Consider the following 18,990-nt stretch of genomic DNA (forward strand, 5'->3'; position numbering starts at 1 on the left):
TCCTGTGCCTTTATTTTAATGATTAAATATTTCCTAAAGTATTTGCATTTAAAATTAATTACAGATAGAACTGTATTTATCATCTACAAAATGACGTATTAAAAATATATATATATAAATTGCAGAATGGCTAAATCTGGCTAATTAGCATATATATCATCTCACAAAGTCAACATTTCATATTGGGAACATTTCAAATCTACTCTCTTAACATTTTTCAAAAATATATTGTTAACTTCTATTTAAGTGAAAGCTTATATTCTTGGCTGACACCTGCTCAAGCTCCTGCCCCCTAATAATCATACACCCCTTTCTCTCTGAATGTGTAAACAGCAAGGCCAGCCCGAGGGTATTTTAACATCTCCATTCTCCTTTATCAGGTCATTCAGATATCCTCATGCCATCTTTCTTCACAAAATTTTGTGTGGATATATTTACTTCAAAATATTACGCACACATGGTTGAAGTTTAAACCTTTAAAACATTGTAAGTAGGAATCATAATTTTCAAAAATGACATACTGCGGTATTGTTTATTTTTAAAAAATAGTTTTGCAACTACTGCTCTAGGAAGTTTGCTAGGACAACATTTCTAAGCTGCCATTTCAGATACCAGCCCTTGAAAAACCAATAACGGGGTGTCTGTGCTGGCTCTCCGATATGACCTCTAAGGTATCCTGAGACCAAGAGCTGTATGAAAGAGAGATTGTTACGTTACCTTATTATCCTCTACATTGATTACTTCCAGGAAGTTGTGATCCTCTAAGCCTTGGAGGCTACTTATTTGATTGTGGGACAGATCCAAGTTCTGCAGAGCTTTCAGATCTTCCAAACCTGTTATCTTCTCAATCTGGTTATTGCTCTAAAATGGGCAAAACACGCATAATGTTTTAAACCCTTTCAACAGGACAAGTAAGTCTTCATTGTGGCGACTGCCCCAAATCTTTCTTTAAAAAAATCAATAAGCCATTCTTGTAATTGACTCCCTTGCATCATTCACCTCTCTCAAAATAAATCCTTTTTTTTCAGCTGGAAGATCAGACTATGATATTTTCATTTACTATTTTAATATTCTCAAGTTGAGTACCCAGATCAGTACCAAAGATGACAGCTATTGCAGGTATAAAGCCTAACAGCAGCTCCATATTTGTCTTTAGAAATATAAGTTCAATGCCACTCAATTTCAACTGATCATAATAAAACTTGAATATCGTAATTCCCACATATACTTTGTTTTCAGAAACATTCTATACATCATGCAGGCTGTGACAGTCTGTTGCCTTGGTGGCCCTCCAACAAGCCATGCCTGTGATTAGGCATGCTCTTGTGTAGTTGTCTCCTTTTCAGCCTAGGCTGGCCTATAACTTCCCTTATAAACAAAAGGGGATGGCAGAAGTATGCAATTTCAAAGTCTTGGGGCAAGACCTGAGATATCATGAAGAACTACAGCTATTCTACCACAGAAAACTTGTGCAGAGGTTACCTGGAAAAGGAGTCATGCAAATAGGCCCCAGGACTAACCACAGAGAAAACCTAGCCATCTCCGGGTCCAGAGGAGTCCCACCCTCAACTAACATGCTAGCTGAATGCAGCAAGCTCGATAGAGAACCACACAGCTGAACCTAGCTCAGATTAAGAACTGTTAGCTAATAAAATTATTTCCTGAAGTTATTACAAGTGGAGTGGCCAGTTATGTAATGCTAGATAACCTAACAAGCATTTCAAAAATTCACACATAAGCATCTGTCAGGCAATGAGAATAAAACAAACCTCCCATGTTCAAATGTTGTCCTCTTTCCTATTTTCAATATACCCATAAGAACAAGGATTATAAAAATTTACATACTTTTGCACATTTTCCAATACATTTCATTTCTTCATTTCCTTACCTTTTAGATACAGGAAAACTATGAAAAAGAATAATACTGAGATCTCATTTAATGTTTGTGCCTATCCTTAAATATTCAAAACTTTTCATGAGCATTAAGAACTAAAAAATTAAAAATATTCTCTTCCATCTATAATATTTTCACTGGTATGTTTCTTGGTATATTTAATAGCAAAAACTCATTTCCATCCTATTTTTCATAAAATTTTGCTTCAATAATAAACCAGCTTTGTGTCCATTAGTATAATTCTATGGCTTCTTAAAGCATGTTAATAAAATATTAATAATCTATAAAACTTGGTTATAGCACATGAGGGTTTATTATAGTATTCTTTTTATTGTTATATATTTGAAAATTTCCATTATAAAATGAAAAATATTCATAACCCCATTCACCAAAGTGAAGTCAAATTTCCTTCTGTGCAGAGTTCATAAAGCTATAAAAAGTACTATAGAAAAGAGAAAAAAAACTACACAAAACTTATCATGTTACCCATATCAATTTAATGTGTTGAAATAAGACTTCAATATCCTACTCAAAAAAATGCCCATACATCAAATTTATATAAAATACACTTTCTCCCAAAAAAAACTTTGAAGAACTTTAGATGTGCTAGCCAGATTGTAATTCCTCTTCATGGGGTCTCTGATGGCTTTCAAAGTTATAGATGATACGAGCAGAGTAAGGCATAGAAAAGTTTAATTAGATAGCCTGTGGTCATAAAAGAAACCAGAACTGAGAAAATTTCAGAATGACAGAATTTCTGGAAGTTACGTAGTTAGAGCTTTTATCCAAGGCTGAAAAACTGATTAGCACTCCTAGACATGAACATCCAGTTTCTGCATGAACAATTCTTCCTGCCTGTTTTATAATGATCACAGAGAAACACTTTTAGAGAAAGCTATTTTCTTAAATAAATGAAATTAGAAACATTCTTAATATACTAATTTGGGAGAGAAAGCCAAGTAAGTGGCTCTTACTGTGACAAAATGAAGTATAAAGTTAGGAATGCATTGTCATCACTTGCTAAGAAGCTGGACTCAGAATTAGTAAACCACATTTTTCATTTCATCTTTTAAATTTATCTTAAAAGTTGAAGGTTGAGAATTAGCAATTGGCTTTTCTTTCTTTAAATTATAAAATGAATACCTTTCAATAGTAACTAAAGCAACTGGTTTTTTCAGATTCCATGTATTAAAAATAAAAGCATTTAAAATTGTTGATTCCAATGTGTATCATTTTATGTTATAAATTATATTAAAAGTTAGGAAAGAAAATCATTCTCAAAAATTTAAGGAAAAAAATGATAGCATACTATCTTTTAGTTCTTAGGCAATAGATTCTAGGACTAGAAACAATCTACTTAATCTATTTGTAGAAAACATAAGTGTTTTATGCTTCTTTTCTAAAAACTGCTTGAGACAGAACTGTCAGCATGGATTACTTATGTTGTTAATGAAATAAATTCTTAGGATGAAAGTGCTATGTCATCCTTAATAATGAGTTCAATTCTCATTCCCTATAGCAATCCTCCATACATTTTTCTACTTGTCACGCACTACTTAAAATTAGTGAGAACATCAATACTGGCAAGTATGTAGAAAAAAGAATAAGTTTTTAACAAACTACAAAATGAAGAGTATGATACTGCCAATAATCCTTCAGATTATCATAAATTTGAAATGTAACCTTTGCTAATTTTAAAAATTCCAATTCAATTTATCAAATTTGTTTTCTAATATGCCTTTTCTAATAAGCTTTAGTGGGGAGAAAACATAACAATAGGTAAGTTATTAAACCTTTCCATCCTCAGTTCCATCCTCAGTACTGGGATATTAGAAATTTACCCTCACCAACTCACTGTAGGCATAGAAAGGACTTTAAAAAGCACTTCAGGCTCTAATGTCAGGGAAAGAAAATTATGACATAGCCAACCTTCAATAATGTATGGCTAGTCAATGTGAGCAGATTCCAGGGAGCAGCGGTGTGGTCCAGACCAGCAAGGGTGCCGAGAGATCCCAGCCAGGGATCTGCACTAACCCCAGAAGCTAGAGCAAACCTGCCCAACTAAGGGCCACCCAGGAAAGAGCTGCACAAGCACATAAGCTTCAGTCAGAGAACCACCCCATAGCATTGGTGGTTTGAACCCAGGGACTGGTGTACTAGTGAGCAGCAGAGAAAAGGTGTCTGGTGAGAATTGAAGACCACTGGGTGAGCAAAAAGTTGTCTCAATAGAGACACAGCAGACTGCATCTGCTGGAATGAGAAGACACAGAAACAAGTCCCAAAACCAGACTTTCAGATCACCTAAAGCAATACCAAAGGGAAACAAGATGGAACAATCTGATAATCAACCACCTGGATTCCCTGAACTGGCAACATAAGAGGATCTGGAAAAAATGAGGTTAGAAATAATTTCTCAGATAACAGTAGAGATTGTGCCCATAGTACAAGACATGATTAATAAATCTAAAGCAGACACAGATTTAAAAAAAAAATAGAGGAGCTGAGAAACATAATGGAATCCCAATATAGTAAACATATGGAATTCATAAAACAGATGCAAACAGATTTCCAGGAGATTAAAATCTCCATTGAAAGTTTACGCAGCAGAATGACCCAATGTAAGGATAGAATTTCAGATATAGAAGACAGAATTGCAATTAGTGACCAGGAAAAGAAAAGTCTCAAAAATAGTAAGGGACCATGAGAAATCAATTCAGCAGCTGCTAGATGATTCAAAGAAGAATAACATAAGACTAATTGGAGTCAGTGAAGAAACAGGAGAGAGTGCAGGTGACATAAAAAAAGTTCACTGAAGTAATGGCAGAAAATAGGGGAAAGGATAAGTGAGTCTTGTAGGACTCCGACTAGCCATGATTAAAAAAAAAAATCTACACTTATGCATACAATAGTTAAGATTCCAGAAACCCATCAGAAGAACAAAATTCTACAAACAGTTAGAGAAAAGAAACAAATCATGTACAAAGGGAAACCCATCTGAATCACAGCAGACTTCTCAATACAAACCCACAGGACAAGAAGAGTATGGAGTGACATATTTTAAGCCCTAAACGAAAATAACCTCCAACCCAGATTGATGTACCCTGCAAAACTATATTTCAAAATTGATGGAGAATATACTTTTATGACAAAGAGCACCTTAGGAACTTCATGAATACTAAACCAGCACTCCAAAAATTTTTAAACAATATCCTAGGAAAAGAGAATGAGGATCACAACCCTAGGAAGTCCAGAAGAATGAATCCATCAGACACAATAAATTAAACGCAAAGGGGGAGAATCCAACAAAAAGAAAGTCATGACAAGGATAAGTCAATACATATCAGTTATAACCATCAGTGTTAATGGCCTCAATTCACCAATCAAAAGAAACAGACTGGCAGAATGGGTCAGGAAGCAAGATCCAACAATATGCTGCATACAAGAAACACACTTAATTCAAAAAGAAACTCATAGACTGAAAGTTAAAGGGTGGAAAACAATACTGCATGTGACAGGAACAAAAAAAAAAAAAAAAAGCAAAGTTGCTATCCTCTTTGCAGATTAAGTGAATTTCAAACCAACACGATTAAAACAGAGACAAAGAAGGACGCTACATCCTTGTAAAGGAACAATCCAAGAGGAAGACACAAATAAATATATATGCACCAAACACAAGTGCACCCAATTATATAAAACAAATACTAACGGACATGAAAAATCATATAAGCACTAATACAATAGTAGTGGGAGACCTCAATACCCACTGTCACAAATAGATCAACCAGACAAAAAATAAACAATGAAATAGTAGAACTTAACCAAACTCTTGAACAAATGAACTGAACAATGTTTAGGTGAACTGAACAGATGTATTCCACCCCACAAAATCAGAATACACATCGTTTTCAGCTGCACATGTATTGTTCTCCAAGTCAAACCACATACTTGCTCATAGAACATGTCTAAGTAAGAGCAAAGGAATTGAAGTTATCCCCTGTATCAGACCACAGTGCGATGAAATTAGAAATCAATAGCAAAAGAAACCACAAGAATTCATAAACACATGGAAATTGAATACCACACTTCTGAATAACCAGTGGGTCACAGAGGAAATTAAAGAAGAAATCACACAGCTCCTACAATTAAATGACAATGACAATACAACATTTGGGAATCTATGGGACAAAATGAAAGCAGTCTTATGAGGGAAATTCATAGCAGTGAATACTCATATTGGGAAACAGAATGAGCTCAATTATACAACCTGATGCTGATCCTCAAGCTTCTAGAAAAAGAAGAGCAGGACAAATCCAAAGCTAGGGAGGAAATTATAAAGGTCAGGGCAGAAATTAATGCAATGGAGACTAAAAGAACAATACAAAAAAAAATCAATGAATCCAAGAATCAATTCTTTGAAAGGATAAACAAAATTGACAAACCCTCAGCCAACCATATCAAAAAAGGCCCAAATCCAAGCAATTAGGAATTAAAAGGGTGAAATTACAACAGACCAAGCAGAAATCCAAAGGATTAATACCTACTTCAAGAACCTATATGCCATAAGATGGAAAATACAGAAGAAATGGACAGATTCCTAGATTTGTAAGAATTACCAAAGTTGGACAAAAATGACCTAAAGATTCTAAACAATCCAACATCAATCAATGAAACTGAAAATTAATAAAAATCTTATCAACTAAGAAAAGTCCAGGTCCTGATGGCTTCACTGCTGAATTCTACAAGACATTTAGAGAGGAAATACTATTACTCCTGTTTAAACTCTTCAATGAAATTGAAAGGGAAGCAACACTCCTGAATTCATTCCTGGAAGCAAGCATCATCTTGATGCCCAAAGCAGAGACAGACCCAACCAAAAAAGAGAACTATAGGCCAATCTCACTAATGAACATAGATGCAAAAATTTTTAATAAGATACTCGCCAACAGAATGCAGTAGATCATTACAAAGATCATACACCCTGACCAAGTGGGATTCATCCCAGAGATGCAGGGATGGTTCAACATACACAATCAATAAATGCAATACACCATATTAATACAGCCAAGGACAAAATGCACATGATCATCTCAATAGATGCAGAAAAACCATTTGACAAAATCCAAATCACATTTAAATAAAAAACCCTCCAAAAAATTGAGGGAGACAGTGTCTACCTCAATCTGATAAAAGCCATCTATGAAAAACCAACACCCAATATCATACTAAGTGGGTCAAAAACTGAAATCCTCCACACTAAAATCAGGAACAAGACAAGGATGTCCACTATCACCACTCCTGTTCAATATAGGTTTGGAAACATTAGCCACAGCAATAAGACAAGAGAAAGAAATAAAAGGAATAAAGATAAGAAATAAAGAAGTCAAATTGTCATTATTTGCAGATAACAAGATACTCTATTTAGAAGACCCCAAAAACTTCACCAAAAGTCTTTAGACTTAATAACCAAATTCAGCAAAGCAGCTGGATACAACAAGGTCAACACCCCAAAATCAATAGCTTTCCTGTATATGAAAAGCAGACTCACTGAGAGAGAAGTGTGCCAAACAATCCCTTTCACAATAGCATCCAAAAAATTGAAAAACCTAGGAATCTATCTAACAAAAGAAATCAAAGACCTCTACTCTAAAAACTACAACACTATGAAAAAGGAGATTGAAGATGATATCAGAAAATGGAAAGACATCCCTTGTTCCTGGGTAGGAAGAATCAATATAGTGAAAATGGCAATACTTTCAAAACTACTACATAGATTCAATGCAATCCCAATTGAAATCCCAGTAGCTTACTTCACAGACCTTGAGAAAGCAATCCAAAAATTCATTTGGAATAAGAAGAGACCTAGAATACCAAAAACATTTGTAGGCAATAAAGACAAGGTGGGGGTATGACAATCCCCGATGTGAAACTATACTACAAAGCTACTGTGAGAAAGACAACATGGTACTGGCAAAGAAACAGACCTCAGGACCAGTGGAATCAATCAGAAGATATAGAAACAACTCCAGACACACTCAGCCATGTCATTTTCAAAAAAGGAGCCAAATGCCCTCACTGGAGGAAAGACAGCCTCTTTAACAAATGGTACTGGAAAAACTGGGTTTCAACCTGCACAAGATTAAAACTAGACCTGTATCTCTTACCATGCACTAAACTAAAATTGAAATGGATTAAAGATCTAAATATTAAAACAGAAACACTAAACCAGCCAGAAAAGAGGTTAGGTAGAACTCTTGAAGATACTGGTTTAGGATAAGATTTTTATGAACAAAATCTCAGTTGCCTGTGAACTAGTACAAACAATCAATAGGTGGGATCTCTTCTTATTAAAAAGTTTCTGTACAGCAAGAGAAACAACCAATAATGTGAAGAGACAACCCATAAAGTGGGAAAAACTTTTCACCAGCTCTTCCTTGGACAAAGGGCTACTATCTAAAATATATAGAGAACTTAAAAAAAATCAGACCTTCTGAATTTAAAGACCCAATCAAAACACGGTTATTTGAAATGAACAGACATTTCTCAAAGAAGTAGAAATAGCAAATAAACATATGAAAAACTGTTTAACATCACTGGTCGTTCAAGAAATGCAAATGAAAACAACACTGAGATTCCACCTCACCCCAGAAAGAATGGCTGCTATCATGAAGTCAGCCAATGACAAATTCTGGCAGGGCTGTGGGGAAAAAGGAACGCTGCTCCACTGCTGGTGGGAGTGTAGACTCGTGCAACCACTATGAAAATCAGTATGGAGATACCTCAAAGAACTACAATTAGCACAGTGGTTCCTTGGCCTGCTTCTCAAGCACAAGAACCTGAGTGTGTCCAAAAAAAAAAAAAAAAAAAAAAAAAAAAGAACTAGGATTAGAGGTCCCATTTGACCCTGCTGCATATTTTTCCCAAAGAGATAAAAGAATCATACCACAGTGATATAAGTGCACCCATGTTCATAACAGCACAATTCATGATAGCTAAAGCTTTGAAGGAGCCCAACTGCCCATCAACTGGAGACTGACTGGATAGAGAAAATGTGGGTTTTTTAAAAAACAAAATGGAATACTACTCAGCCATAAAGAATGAGAAATTAGAGACATTTATAGCTAAATGGATGCACACTGCGGCAATACTCTTAACTCTTAAGTGAAAAATAGGACAATATGTGTAAATACCAAACAGTTTCTCTAGTGTGAGAAACTGAAAGTGTAAAGGAGGACTAAAAGGTATAATAGATAATTTGAAACAGGAAGAAAAGGTGCAAAGCAGAACGGGAAATGGGAGGGGTACGGGAAAAGAAAGATGAGAATGGAAGTAATATGAGAAAATGAAAAAATGGAAACAAATTCTTTGTAGTTAGGAAAGGGTGGGGAGTTGAAGGGAGGGCAGGGGAATAGGGAAAAAATAAGAACCAAAATGGATTATGTAAATGTGCAAATTTTCAATGATGAATGTCACAACATTATATACCTTAAATGCACCAATAAAATTAACTAATTAAAAATGTATGGCTAAATACAGTAAGATAGGAATAGTATATCAAAATCTGCATATAACCCAAGGTGTCATTTTCAAACAACAGTTCAATGTCCTGTGGAATTCACATTAAAAATGAATAAACTACAAGAGTCACAGCTTGAAATCCTCCCTACCCACCCTGGGACAGATGTAATAAAAAATAGTAAAGTCATTTAGGGTAGGATGGAAGAGGAAAAGAATAATCCTCGCTATTTCACTAACAGTACTATAGTCCCTCACAACAGCGACCCCTATACTATTTTTAAATATTTTAAAAATATCATTTATGTCTTTGGGACTAGTATGATCCTGCTGAATTTTTTGTAAATAACTTCTATTTTCATTGGGTCACAGTCACGTGACACATCACAGTGTTATGGCTTGTCTAGATGTCCCCCACAAAACCTCATGCAACCATAGGTCTTTTTAGAGTGGCTGGATCTAGAGACTATAATGCTGGGATTAAGGGTAATGTGATTACTAACTTAGTCCACTAATTGGTTTGGCATAGTTCTAGGTAAGATTAAGGATGCCCCACCCTGGGTGTGAGTGCTACCTGCCCTAAGGAATATAATATAAAGGGATAAAAAGAATTTGTGGCTTGTCACTTGTGCCTTGCTGCTTGCTGCCTTCTGCCTGCCCTGCTTTGCCATGGACTGTTTCTCCTCCAAGATGCCCCTCTATCATGCCACCTTGCCTTAAAGCCAACCATGAACTGAAAACTCTATACACTATGAGCTAAATAAATCTTTCCTCCTTTAACTTAGGGTATCAGGTATTTAGTCTCAGTAATGAGAAAAGTAAATAAGATAAATGGCTTTAAAAGAAAGCTCTCTGAAAAACAATATAAATTTTTTGCTTGGAATTATTCATTTATACTCAGCACAATTTCTGATCCTCTAGAATGAGAGACTAGCATGTATTAATATAAAAGGACTGCCCAAGTTCAGTGTCAAGGGAACACTTTGAAAAGCAATAAAGAATGCATTTGAAAGCAATAAAGTATGAACAATAAATATTTATGCTTAAATTTGCTCAATGTTATTTTTTTAATTCATTGAGTTTATTGGTACATGTTCACCAAAAATATTTTAAATACTTGTTAAAAATATACCTTTCTGCTTGCCGGGTGTGGTGGCACACGCCTGTAATCCCAGCACTTGGGAAGCTGAGGCAGGAGGATCTCCTCTGTGAATTTGAGACTAGCCTGGGCTACACAGTGAGTTCCAGATCAGTCTCAACTACATAGTGAGACCCTGTCTCAAAAAAACAAAAAAACAAAACAAAAAAAACACCCAATATATATATATATACACCTTTCTTTAATAAGGGAAAAAATATGAGAAAATGAAAAAATGGAAAAAAAATGTTTGTAAATGGGGAGGGGAGGAGGGGGTAAAGGGAGGGCAGGGACAAGGGGAAAACATGAGAACCAAGACCTGTAATGTAAAGGTAATGAATGTAACTGCACTGTATACCTAAAATGTACCAATAAACTCAATGAAAAAAACATATATATATACCTTTCTTTCCCAGTGTAAAAATTCAATCTAAAAATGTAATTTAGACACCAAATAGGAAAATCAATTTATGTTAGCATGGAATATTGATCATGTACACACACACCAAGCAAACTAAAAACAATAGCATTTAGTGAAGAAATTAGCTCCTTATACATTTGAAAAATTCTTAGTAGTCAAAATTCACACATTTATTAAACATTATTTACTACTTCTATAAAGAATAATATTTTATTCAACTCTCACCAGACAAAGTATTTTGATTGGTAACGTGTTTAAGCCATTAATTGTTGTGATCTTGTTGTTGGCCAAACTAAGGTGAGTTAGACTGCTGCACATCTCCACTCCATTGATTTCTTCTATTTCATTGTCTATATACCAAGACTATGTTTAAGGAAAATGTGATTCAATGCATTTTGAAGAGGAAAAGAATTAGTGTTAAATCATCACTAGAAAACTCAGATAATAGTATAAACAAAGTATTGTATGCCCAATATAGGATGAATACTAAATCCTGAGACATATTTTATTACAAAATATTAGAACATATTGTGTAATATATACTATGTATAGATTAGACTATAACACATCATATACATTCTTTCAAATATTAGAATATAACAAAATTAGTTGCACATGGTGGCATACACTTGTAATCCCAGCATTCAGGAGACTGAGGCAGGAGGATTGCTGCAAGTTTAGAACAGCCTGGGCTACACAGTGAAACTCTGTCTCAAAAAAAAGAAAGAAAAAGAATATGTTATGGCTTCTATCTAGATGTACCCCCAAAGCCACACATAATCATAGCTAGGGCTTTTTCAGAGATGGCTGAATCTAAAATATGTGATTGATTTATGGTGCAATGCTAGAATTAAAGGTGCTAGGATTAAAGGTGGGTGATTTCCTACTAAATCGGTCCACTAATGGGTTTGGCACTACCCTAATCCTGGTATTTTAGATACAATATAGGGGACAGAAAAAAGCTTGCCTTGTCCCTTGTGTGTTTGCTACCTTCTGCCCACCATGAACTGTTTCTCCTCTGTGATGCCACCCTGCCTTGGGGCCAGCCAATTATGGACAGAAAGCTCTACAAACTGTGATCTAAGAAAACTTTCCTCCTTTAACTTGGGGCATTAAGTATTTATCCTAGCAATAAGAAAAGGAACTAAGACAGAATATAACAAATTTATTTTTTTAAAAGACATAGCTTTTGAGTGTGCTTAGTTGCATTTCATTCATTAAATGTGACTCATTTAATCTACATGGGAAGAAATACCACAGGGGTTCAGAGCTGCCTCCTCGGTAGTGTGTTTTCCCTTCATGAAATGTTGATCCTATGAAAGACTGATGCACTTCCCCTCATATGTGTCTTCTGAATACAGGTTCACTCAGCAAGCACCATCATATTAATCACTAGAGCAGCACCCTGTGACACATCCTCTGTAGCAACTGGATGGTCCACAGACTGATGCCCTTTCACAGAAAGGGCACCCCTTTCACTCTGTCTACCTCTACTGACTTTTCTTCTTCCTTTTTCTTCATCTGTTGATTAGGTTTCTCTACTTATTGTTAAAATTTTAACATTTTTATCTTGTGTCCTATCCTTGTGGTCACCTAAAACTGCACTCTCAAAGTCACCAATTCTAAGCAAACTAACAAAAACAACAGAAACATGAAAGTCAACAAAATGTCTCCCAAAACTCCCAATTTCCCTGAAGCCAATCCAAGGGGCAGGACAGCATAAGGCACACATCCAATTTACTCAAAAGGATAAACGCGGAGATTAGAAAACAGATGAAAGAGGTACTCAGGGAGATTACAGAAAATATAACTAAACAAATAATGGAACTAATAACCAAAATGATCCATGGGTTTTCAGAATACATGATAAAAAGCTTAAGTGAACTAATCAAAATGGTTATAAATAAATAAATGACAAGTTTAGCAAAGACTAGAGTCCACGAAAGGGCTTCAATCAGCAATCTAGGAGACTAAAAATTACACTGAAAGTATGAACAGCAAAAGCAACCAATAAGAGGACAGAATTTCAGAACTAGAAGATAATGATGTTTTCAAAAACCAACTACTCAAAAATGCCTTAAAAATACCAAAAGAACAACAAAAATGGATCCAACAGCTGCTAGATAATACAAGAGTAATTGGAATAGGTGACAAATCAGAAGACAACACAAATGGCATAAAAACCTTGTTCACAGAAACGATGGTAGAAAACTTTCATAATACAGGGAAGGAAATAAACATACAGGTAAAGTAGTAAGGTTAATTTTTTTCAAAATGTTGATTGGATATCATGCTTCAATTGAGAAATTCCCATAGGATGAATTCCAAACTCTTCACTCTGGCATGTAAGGCCCTTCACTGTAAGCAAAACCTATTTATCCAGTTTCATCCCAATTATAACCCAATGGGAATTCTTCATTTCTCCCAGGTCAATTCTCTCAATCATTCTGAAATACCAAGAACTTTGTTACTTGGCAATATGGATAAGAGCGGGTAGGGTTTAAAAAGAATATATACCTTACTCGTTCTTTAGGACTTACTCCAAATGCAATGGTAGGGTTATTTTTTCTTTTTCTTTTTTCCTGCTTTTCTTAGACATTCACATTAAATGGGCATTCGTTTTTAACAGATAATCCTCCTTTTCTTATTTCTTTTTAATTTCACAAGTAAGTCCAAATGATAGCATGGGAGTACAGATTAAAATACATGTAGTAGGCAGAAGATTACTAATTATAATACATTTTATCAACAGCAAAAAAGACAACCAACCCAAATGGACAAAGAACATGTCTAGGCAAATTCCAGGAAATCAAATCCAAGCGGTTAATACAAAAATGAAAAGAGGGACTGGTGAGGACAGGAGCTGCATGAAGCCATCTGCACGGGCCCTATCCCACCCAGGCCTCCCGGCCACCAACAGACCTGTGAGAACCAGAGCCACACAGGTGCTTCCAAGAACCCAACCCAAACCACCACCACCCCCCAAACTCCCCACCCATGCCACTGGCTTCCTGGCTACACCTGTTCCTCATCTGTACTGCAGAGGAACAGGGGATCTTAACGGCCATTGCCCTGAGCTAGAGCAGAAGTGAATAATAGTAAGAGGTCCTTACTCCTAAGTCCCCATTCCAAAGGGTAAAGTTACTATATTGATCAGTTTATTCATTATAAACATATTTTGGGCTAGTCTTCGATTTCATTTTGTTTCACACAGTTAAAGCTGATAGATTAATAACTACCACAAATTGTCATTTTCTAAGTTGTATTTGATTCTATTGTTGTTGCTAATTGCATCACTGGGGCTAGTGTTGTGATTGATCTAATCAGTTAACTTTCCTGGTATAATGAAAATGAGATTGCCCCAGAGTTATTAGAGACTCAAATCCTAAAGAACAGCTGTATCTGGAAGATGCCTCTGAGAAGCAATCATTCCTTAAGTATTCTAAATACAAGCAACAAAGACATGTACAATAAGTAATATCATAGGGAAGGGTGAAGGGGGTGAAAGGAAGGCAGGGGTATGGGGAAAAAACAAGAACCAAGATATATCATGTAAAGGTACAAGATCCTAATGATAAATGTAACTGTATTGTTTGCTTTAAATGTACAAATAAACTTAATGAAAAAAATAAGTAATATCGAAGTATCAACCCAGGAATTAATCCAAGGACTATACTAACAACAATAATAGAAATGAAAAGACATTTAAACAAGACACAGTCTTCCAGCTTACCAAAGGAAAATTCTGGGAAAACAAGATGGAAATCACATGGACAATCTGAACTGACAGCACAGGAAGTAAAAAGAAACAGGCTCTGGAAATATTCAAAACAAATAATTTCCCAGATAAAAGACATGATTATAAACTCTAGAACAGAAATAGATTTTAAAAAATAGATAAGTTCAGTACCATGATGAAAGCCATGAGTGCTCGGCACAGGAAGTAAATGGAAACCATGAAGTCCCAACATAACAAAGAAATGGAAAGCCAGGCATGGTGCGCCATGCCTGTAATCCCAGCACTTCGGAGGCTGAGGCAGGAGGATCACTGTGAGTTCGAGGCCAGCCTGGGATACACAGTGAGTTCCAGGTCAGTCTCAGCTACATAGTGAGACCGTCTCAAAAAACCAAAAAAAAAAAGAAAGAAAGAAATGGAATCCATGAAACGGATTCAAACTGATATCCAGGAGATTAAAGACTCTATTAAAAGTATACATAGCCGACTAATCCAATCTGAAGCCAGAATATCAGATATACAAGACAGGATGGCGGTCAGTGACCATGAAAAGAAAGATCTCTTAAAAATAGTAAGGGACCATGAGAAATCATTCCATCAGCTCCTAGATGATGCAAAGAAGAATAATATAAGATTAATAGGAGTCCAAGAAAAAGTAGGAGAAAGCACAAATGGCATAAAAAAAAACAACTGTGCACAGTATTAATGACAGAAAACTTCCAAAACGGAGCAAAAAAATTTGACATACAGATAAGTGAGGCATATAGGACTCCAACTAGTTATGATTTTAAAAAAATTCTACACCTAGACATATTATAATCAAGATCTTGGAAACCCAACAGAAGTACAAAATACTGTAAGTAGTTAGAGAAAATAAACAAATTACATGCAAAGGAAAGCCTATGAGAAATACAACAGGCTTTTCTTTATTTATTTTTTGGGGTTTTTCAGTTTTGTTTTTGTTTTTTCTATTTTGAGCCAGTGTCTCACTACGTGGTTGAGACTGACCTGGAACTCACTATGTAGCCAAGGCTGGTCTCAAAGTCACAGAGATCAGAGGCCTCAGCCTCCCAAGTGCTGGAATTACAGATATGCACCACCACACCTGGCACAAGAAACTTTTCAAAGTAAACCCTCAAGTCAAGGAGTGCCTGGAATGAGGTATTTCAAGCCCTAAAAGAAAACAACCTCCAACCAAGGCTGATGTATTCTGAAAAACTATTTTTCAAAAATTGATGGGGAAATAAGATACTTCCACAACAAAGAACACCTGAGAAATTTCATGAACACCAAACCAGCTCTCCAAACAATTTTTAAAAATATCCTAGAAAAAGACAATGAAGGTCACAACTGAATGAGGCCAAACAGAGCAATTCTAATAGGCAAGAATTTAAGGGGAGAGGGAGAAAAATAAAAAAGAACCAACAACAGGACAATAACATGACAATGATAAGTCAATACATATCAGTTATAACCACCATTGTAAATGGCCTCAATTCACCAATCAAAAGAAACAGACTGGCAGAATGCATAAAAAACCAAAATCCAACAGTATGCTGTAACAAATCCTCAGTAGCATGGGGAATAGCACAAAGAATTAACAATTGGAATCTCATCTTTTTAAAAAGTTTCTGCACTGCCAGAGAAATCACAAGCAGAGCTAGGAGACACTTCATAATGTGGGGAAAAAATTTTACCGGCTGTTCCTCAGACAAAGGTCTACTATCTAGAATATATAAAGAACTTAAAAAGCTGGGGATTTAGCTCAGTGGTTCTGCCACCTGCCTCGAAAGTGGAATGTTCCAAGTTCTATCCCTGGTACCAAAAAAAAAAAAAAGAATTTAAAAAACCCAGACCCCCCCAAATATAAAAACCCAATTCAAAAATGGGCATCTGAAATGAATAGACATTTCTCAGAAAAAAAGTAAAAGCAGCAAATAAACATATGAAAAAATGTTCACTATCAATGGTCATTTGAGAGATGCAGATGAAAACACTGAGATTTCATCTCGCCTCAGAAAGAATGGTTGCTATCAAGAAATCAACCAATAACAAATGCTTGAAGGGTTGTGGGAGATAGAAACCCTTCTCTGTTGTTGGTGGGAGTGCAGACTGGTGCAACCACTGTGGAAATCAATATGGAGATACCTCAAACAACAAGGATTAGAAGTTCCATTTGACCCAGATATTCCTCTGCTGGGTATCTTCCCAAAAGAATTAAAAGAATCACACCACAGTGGTATATGAGCACCCATGTTTATGGTGGCACAGTTTGTAATAGCTAAAATTTGGAGACAACCCAATTGCCCATCAACTGGAGACTGGATAAAAAAGAAGTGTTTTGTTTTGTTTTAATGGAATACTACTCAGCCATAAAGAACAAGAAACTAGTGACATTTATAGCTAAATGGATGCACACTGAGGTCATATTCTTAAGAGAAATTAAGATGACACACACATGTAAATACCGAATAGTTTCTCTGGTGTGAAAAACTAAAAGATTAAATAAGGATCAAAATGTATAATTGATATTGTATAATAGGAAGAAAAGGTCTCAAAGAGTAGAGAAAGTCAGAGGAGTAAGGAAAAGGTACAAAGGGAATCTAAATGGATGCACACTGAGGTCATATTCTTAAGAGAAATTAAGATGACACACACATGTAAATACCGAATAGTTTCTCTGGTGTGAAAAACTAAAAGATTAAATAAGGATCAAAATGTATAATTGATATTGTATAATAGGAAGAAAAGGTCTCAAAGAGTAGAGAAAGTCAGAGGAGTAAGGAAAAGGTACAAAGGGAATAGAAAAAAATATGAGAAAAGGAAAAACATGGAAACAATGTCTTTGTAAACAGGGAAGGGTAGGGGGTGAATAAGTCAGAGGAGTAAGGAAAAGGTACAAAGGGAATAGAAAAAAATATGAGAAAAGGAAAAACATGGAAACAATGTCTTTGTAAACAGGGAAGGGTGGAGGGGGTGAAGGGAGGGCTGGGAAATGGGGAAAAATAAGAACCAAGTCTTGTAAGGGTACAAGATCCCAATGATGAATGTAACTGTATTGTGTACCTAAGATATACCAATAAACTTAATAAAGATTAAAAAAATATGAAATGGTGTCCTATTTCACTTGTAGTCAAGAGAAAACAAATTGTTAGGATGTCAGCACTCTGGGAGGCTGAGGAAGGGATATCACAAATTCCAGCCTGGGCTGGGCAACTCTTCAACTTATCAAGACTCAATCCCAAATGAAATTACTAAAAAGGGCAGGGGATGAAGCTCAGTGTAAAAGCCGAGGGTTTAATCTCTAATACCGTGAAGAAAAAAGTCAAACATAAATATATATATATATATGGTGCCATCTTCGCTCCTCAGTTTAATAAACATTTTAAAGTGAACGGTTTTGAAGAACAGGTCATTTTATATTACTGGGTGAGAGGGCTCACTGTGATCAGCCACTGTGGAGGCGATGTGGCAATAGCTATCAGGACTGTACATGAGGCAGAGCTCCCACTTCTTGGTATCCATTCTTTCTGAACCCATTTCTTCCTTAAAGCCTTTTTTAGTCAACTTGTAACATGTGGCTCTCTTTCCATTAATCAAAGAACAAGAATTTTTTAGATAAAAGAAGGAATCTTAAATTTCACACAAGGGCTGGGGATTTAGCTCAGCTGCCTCTCAAGTGCAAGGTTCAGAGTTCAATCCCCAGTACCACACACATACACGTTTCACACAAAAAATTACATTCTGCCTCAGTAATTATCCTAACTGTACTACCTACTAGCTGCATGACTTGCCTGCTTTCTGCTCAGATTCTTCATTCACAAAATGGAGTCAACTCCAAGCTGCCATTAGGCCAAAAGGTAGGCCACAGGTAAAAGCCAGAAAATGGATGCTAATATGCTAACTTCACAATTAAAAGGCACTGATATCATAACTAAATTACAATCGCATAAGGTCTAGAAGTCCTCTACCTCTTGGCCAACAAGGACATGGAAGATTTAAGGAAAGCTAAATAAGAATATGTTACTAAATGTGCCAGAAATTCCTAGGTTTCCCTCATGGGTTTTAGATTCAATCCATGGGCAGAAGCACAGTTCTGTTGTGGTTAATCCACATTTTCAAATCTATTTCCATGAAGCCCCTGCCAGAAAAGCCCTACAAATAAACATTTATATTCACAAATACTACCCTTTCTACTTCCATTTTCTTTGGGCTGCTTAAATTATTCCAGGAATCGGACAAAGGCAGATCTTCAAAGATGTCTCTTGTAACAAAAGATGGGCATGAAA

The 18,990-nt window shown here is 35.8% G+C and overlaps 1 protein-coding gene across 3 annotated transcripts in view; it reads right to left on the bottom strand.

Annotated features, from left to right (window-relative positions):
• Lrguk (leucine rich repeats and guanylate kinase domain containing) overlaps positions 1 to 18,990 on the bottom strand; it is a 125,055-nt gene that overhangs the window by 83,815 nt on the left and 22,250 nt on the right. For all 3 annotated transcript variants that reach the window (XM_010611736.2, XM_033757659.1, XM_010611735.2), the window contains 2 exons: positions 11,191 to 11,315; positions 718 to 861 (listed from right to left, as the gene is read on the bottom strand). In XM_010611736.2, coding sequence (XP_010610038.1) covers positions 718 to 861; positions 11,191 to 11,315 — 269 coding nt within the window. The remainder of the gene's footprint in view (positions 1 to 717; positions 862 to 11,190; positions 11,316 to 18,990) is intronic.

The sequence above is a fragment of the Fukomys damarensis genome, unplaced genomic scaffold (assembly GCF_012274545.1).
Source record: "Fukomys damarensis isolate Sample0158 unplaced genomic scaffold, DMR_v1.0_HiC HiC_scaffold_4, whole genome shotgun sequence".
NCBI classification, from domain to species: domain Eukaryota; kingdom Metazoa; phylum Chordata; class Mammalia; order Rodentia; family Bathyergidae; genus Fukomys; species Fukomys damarensis.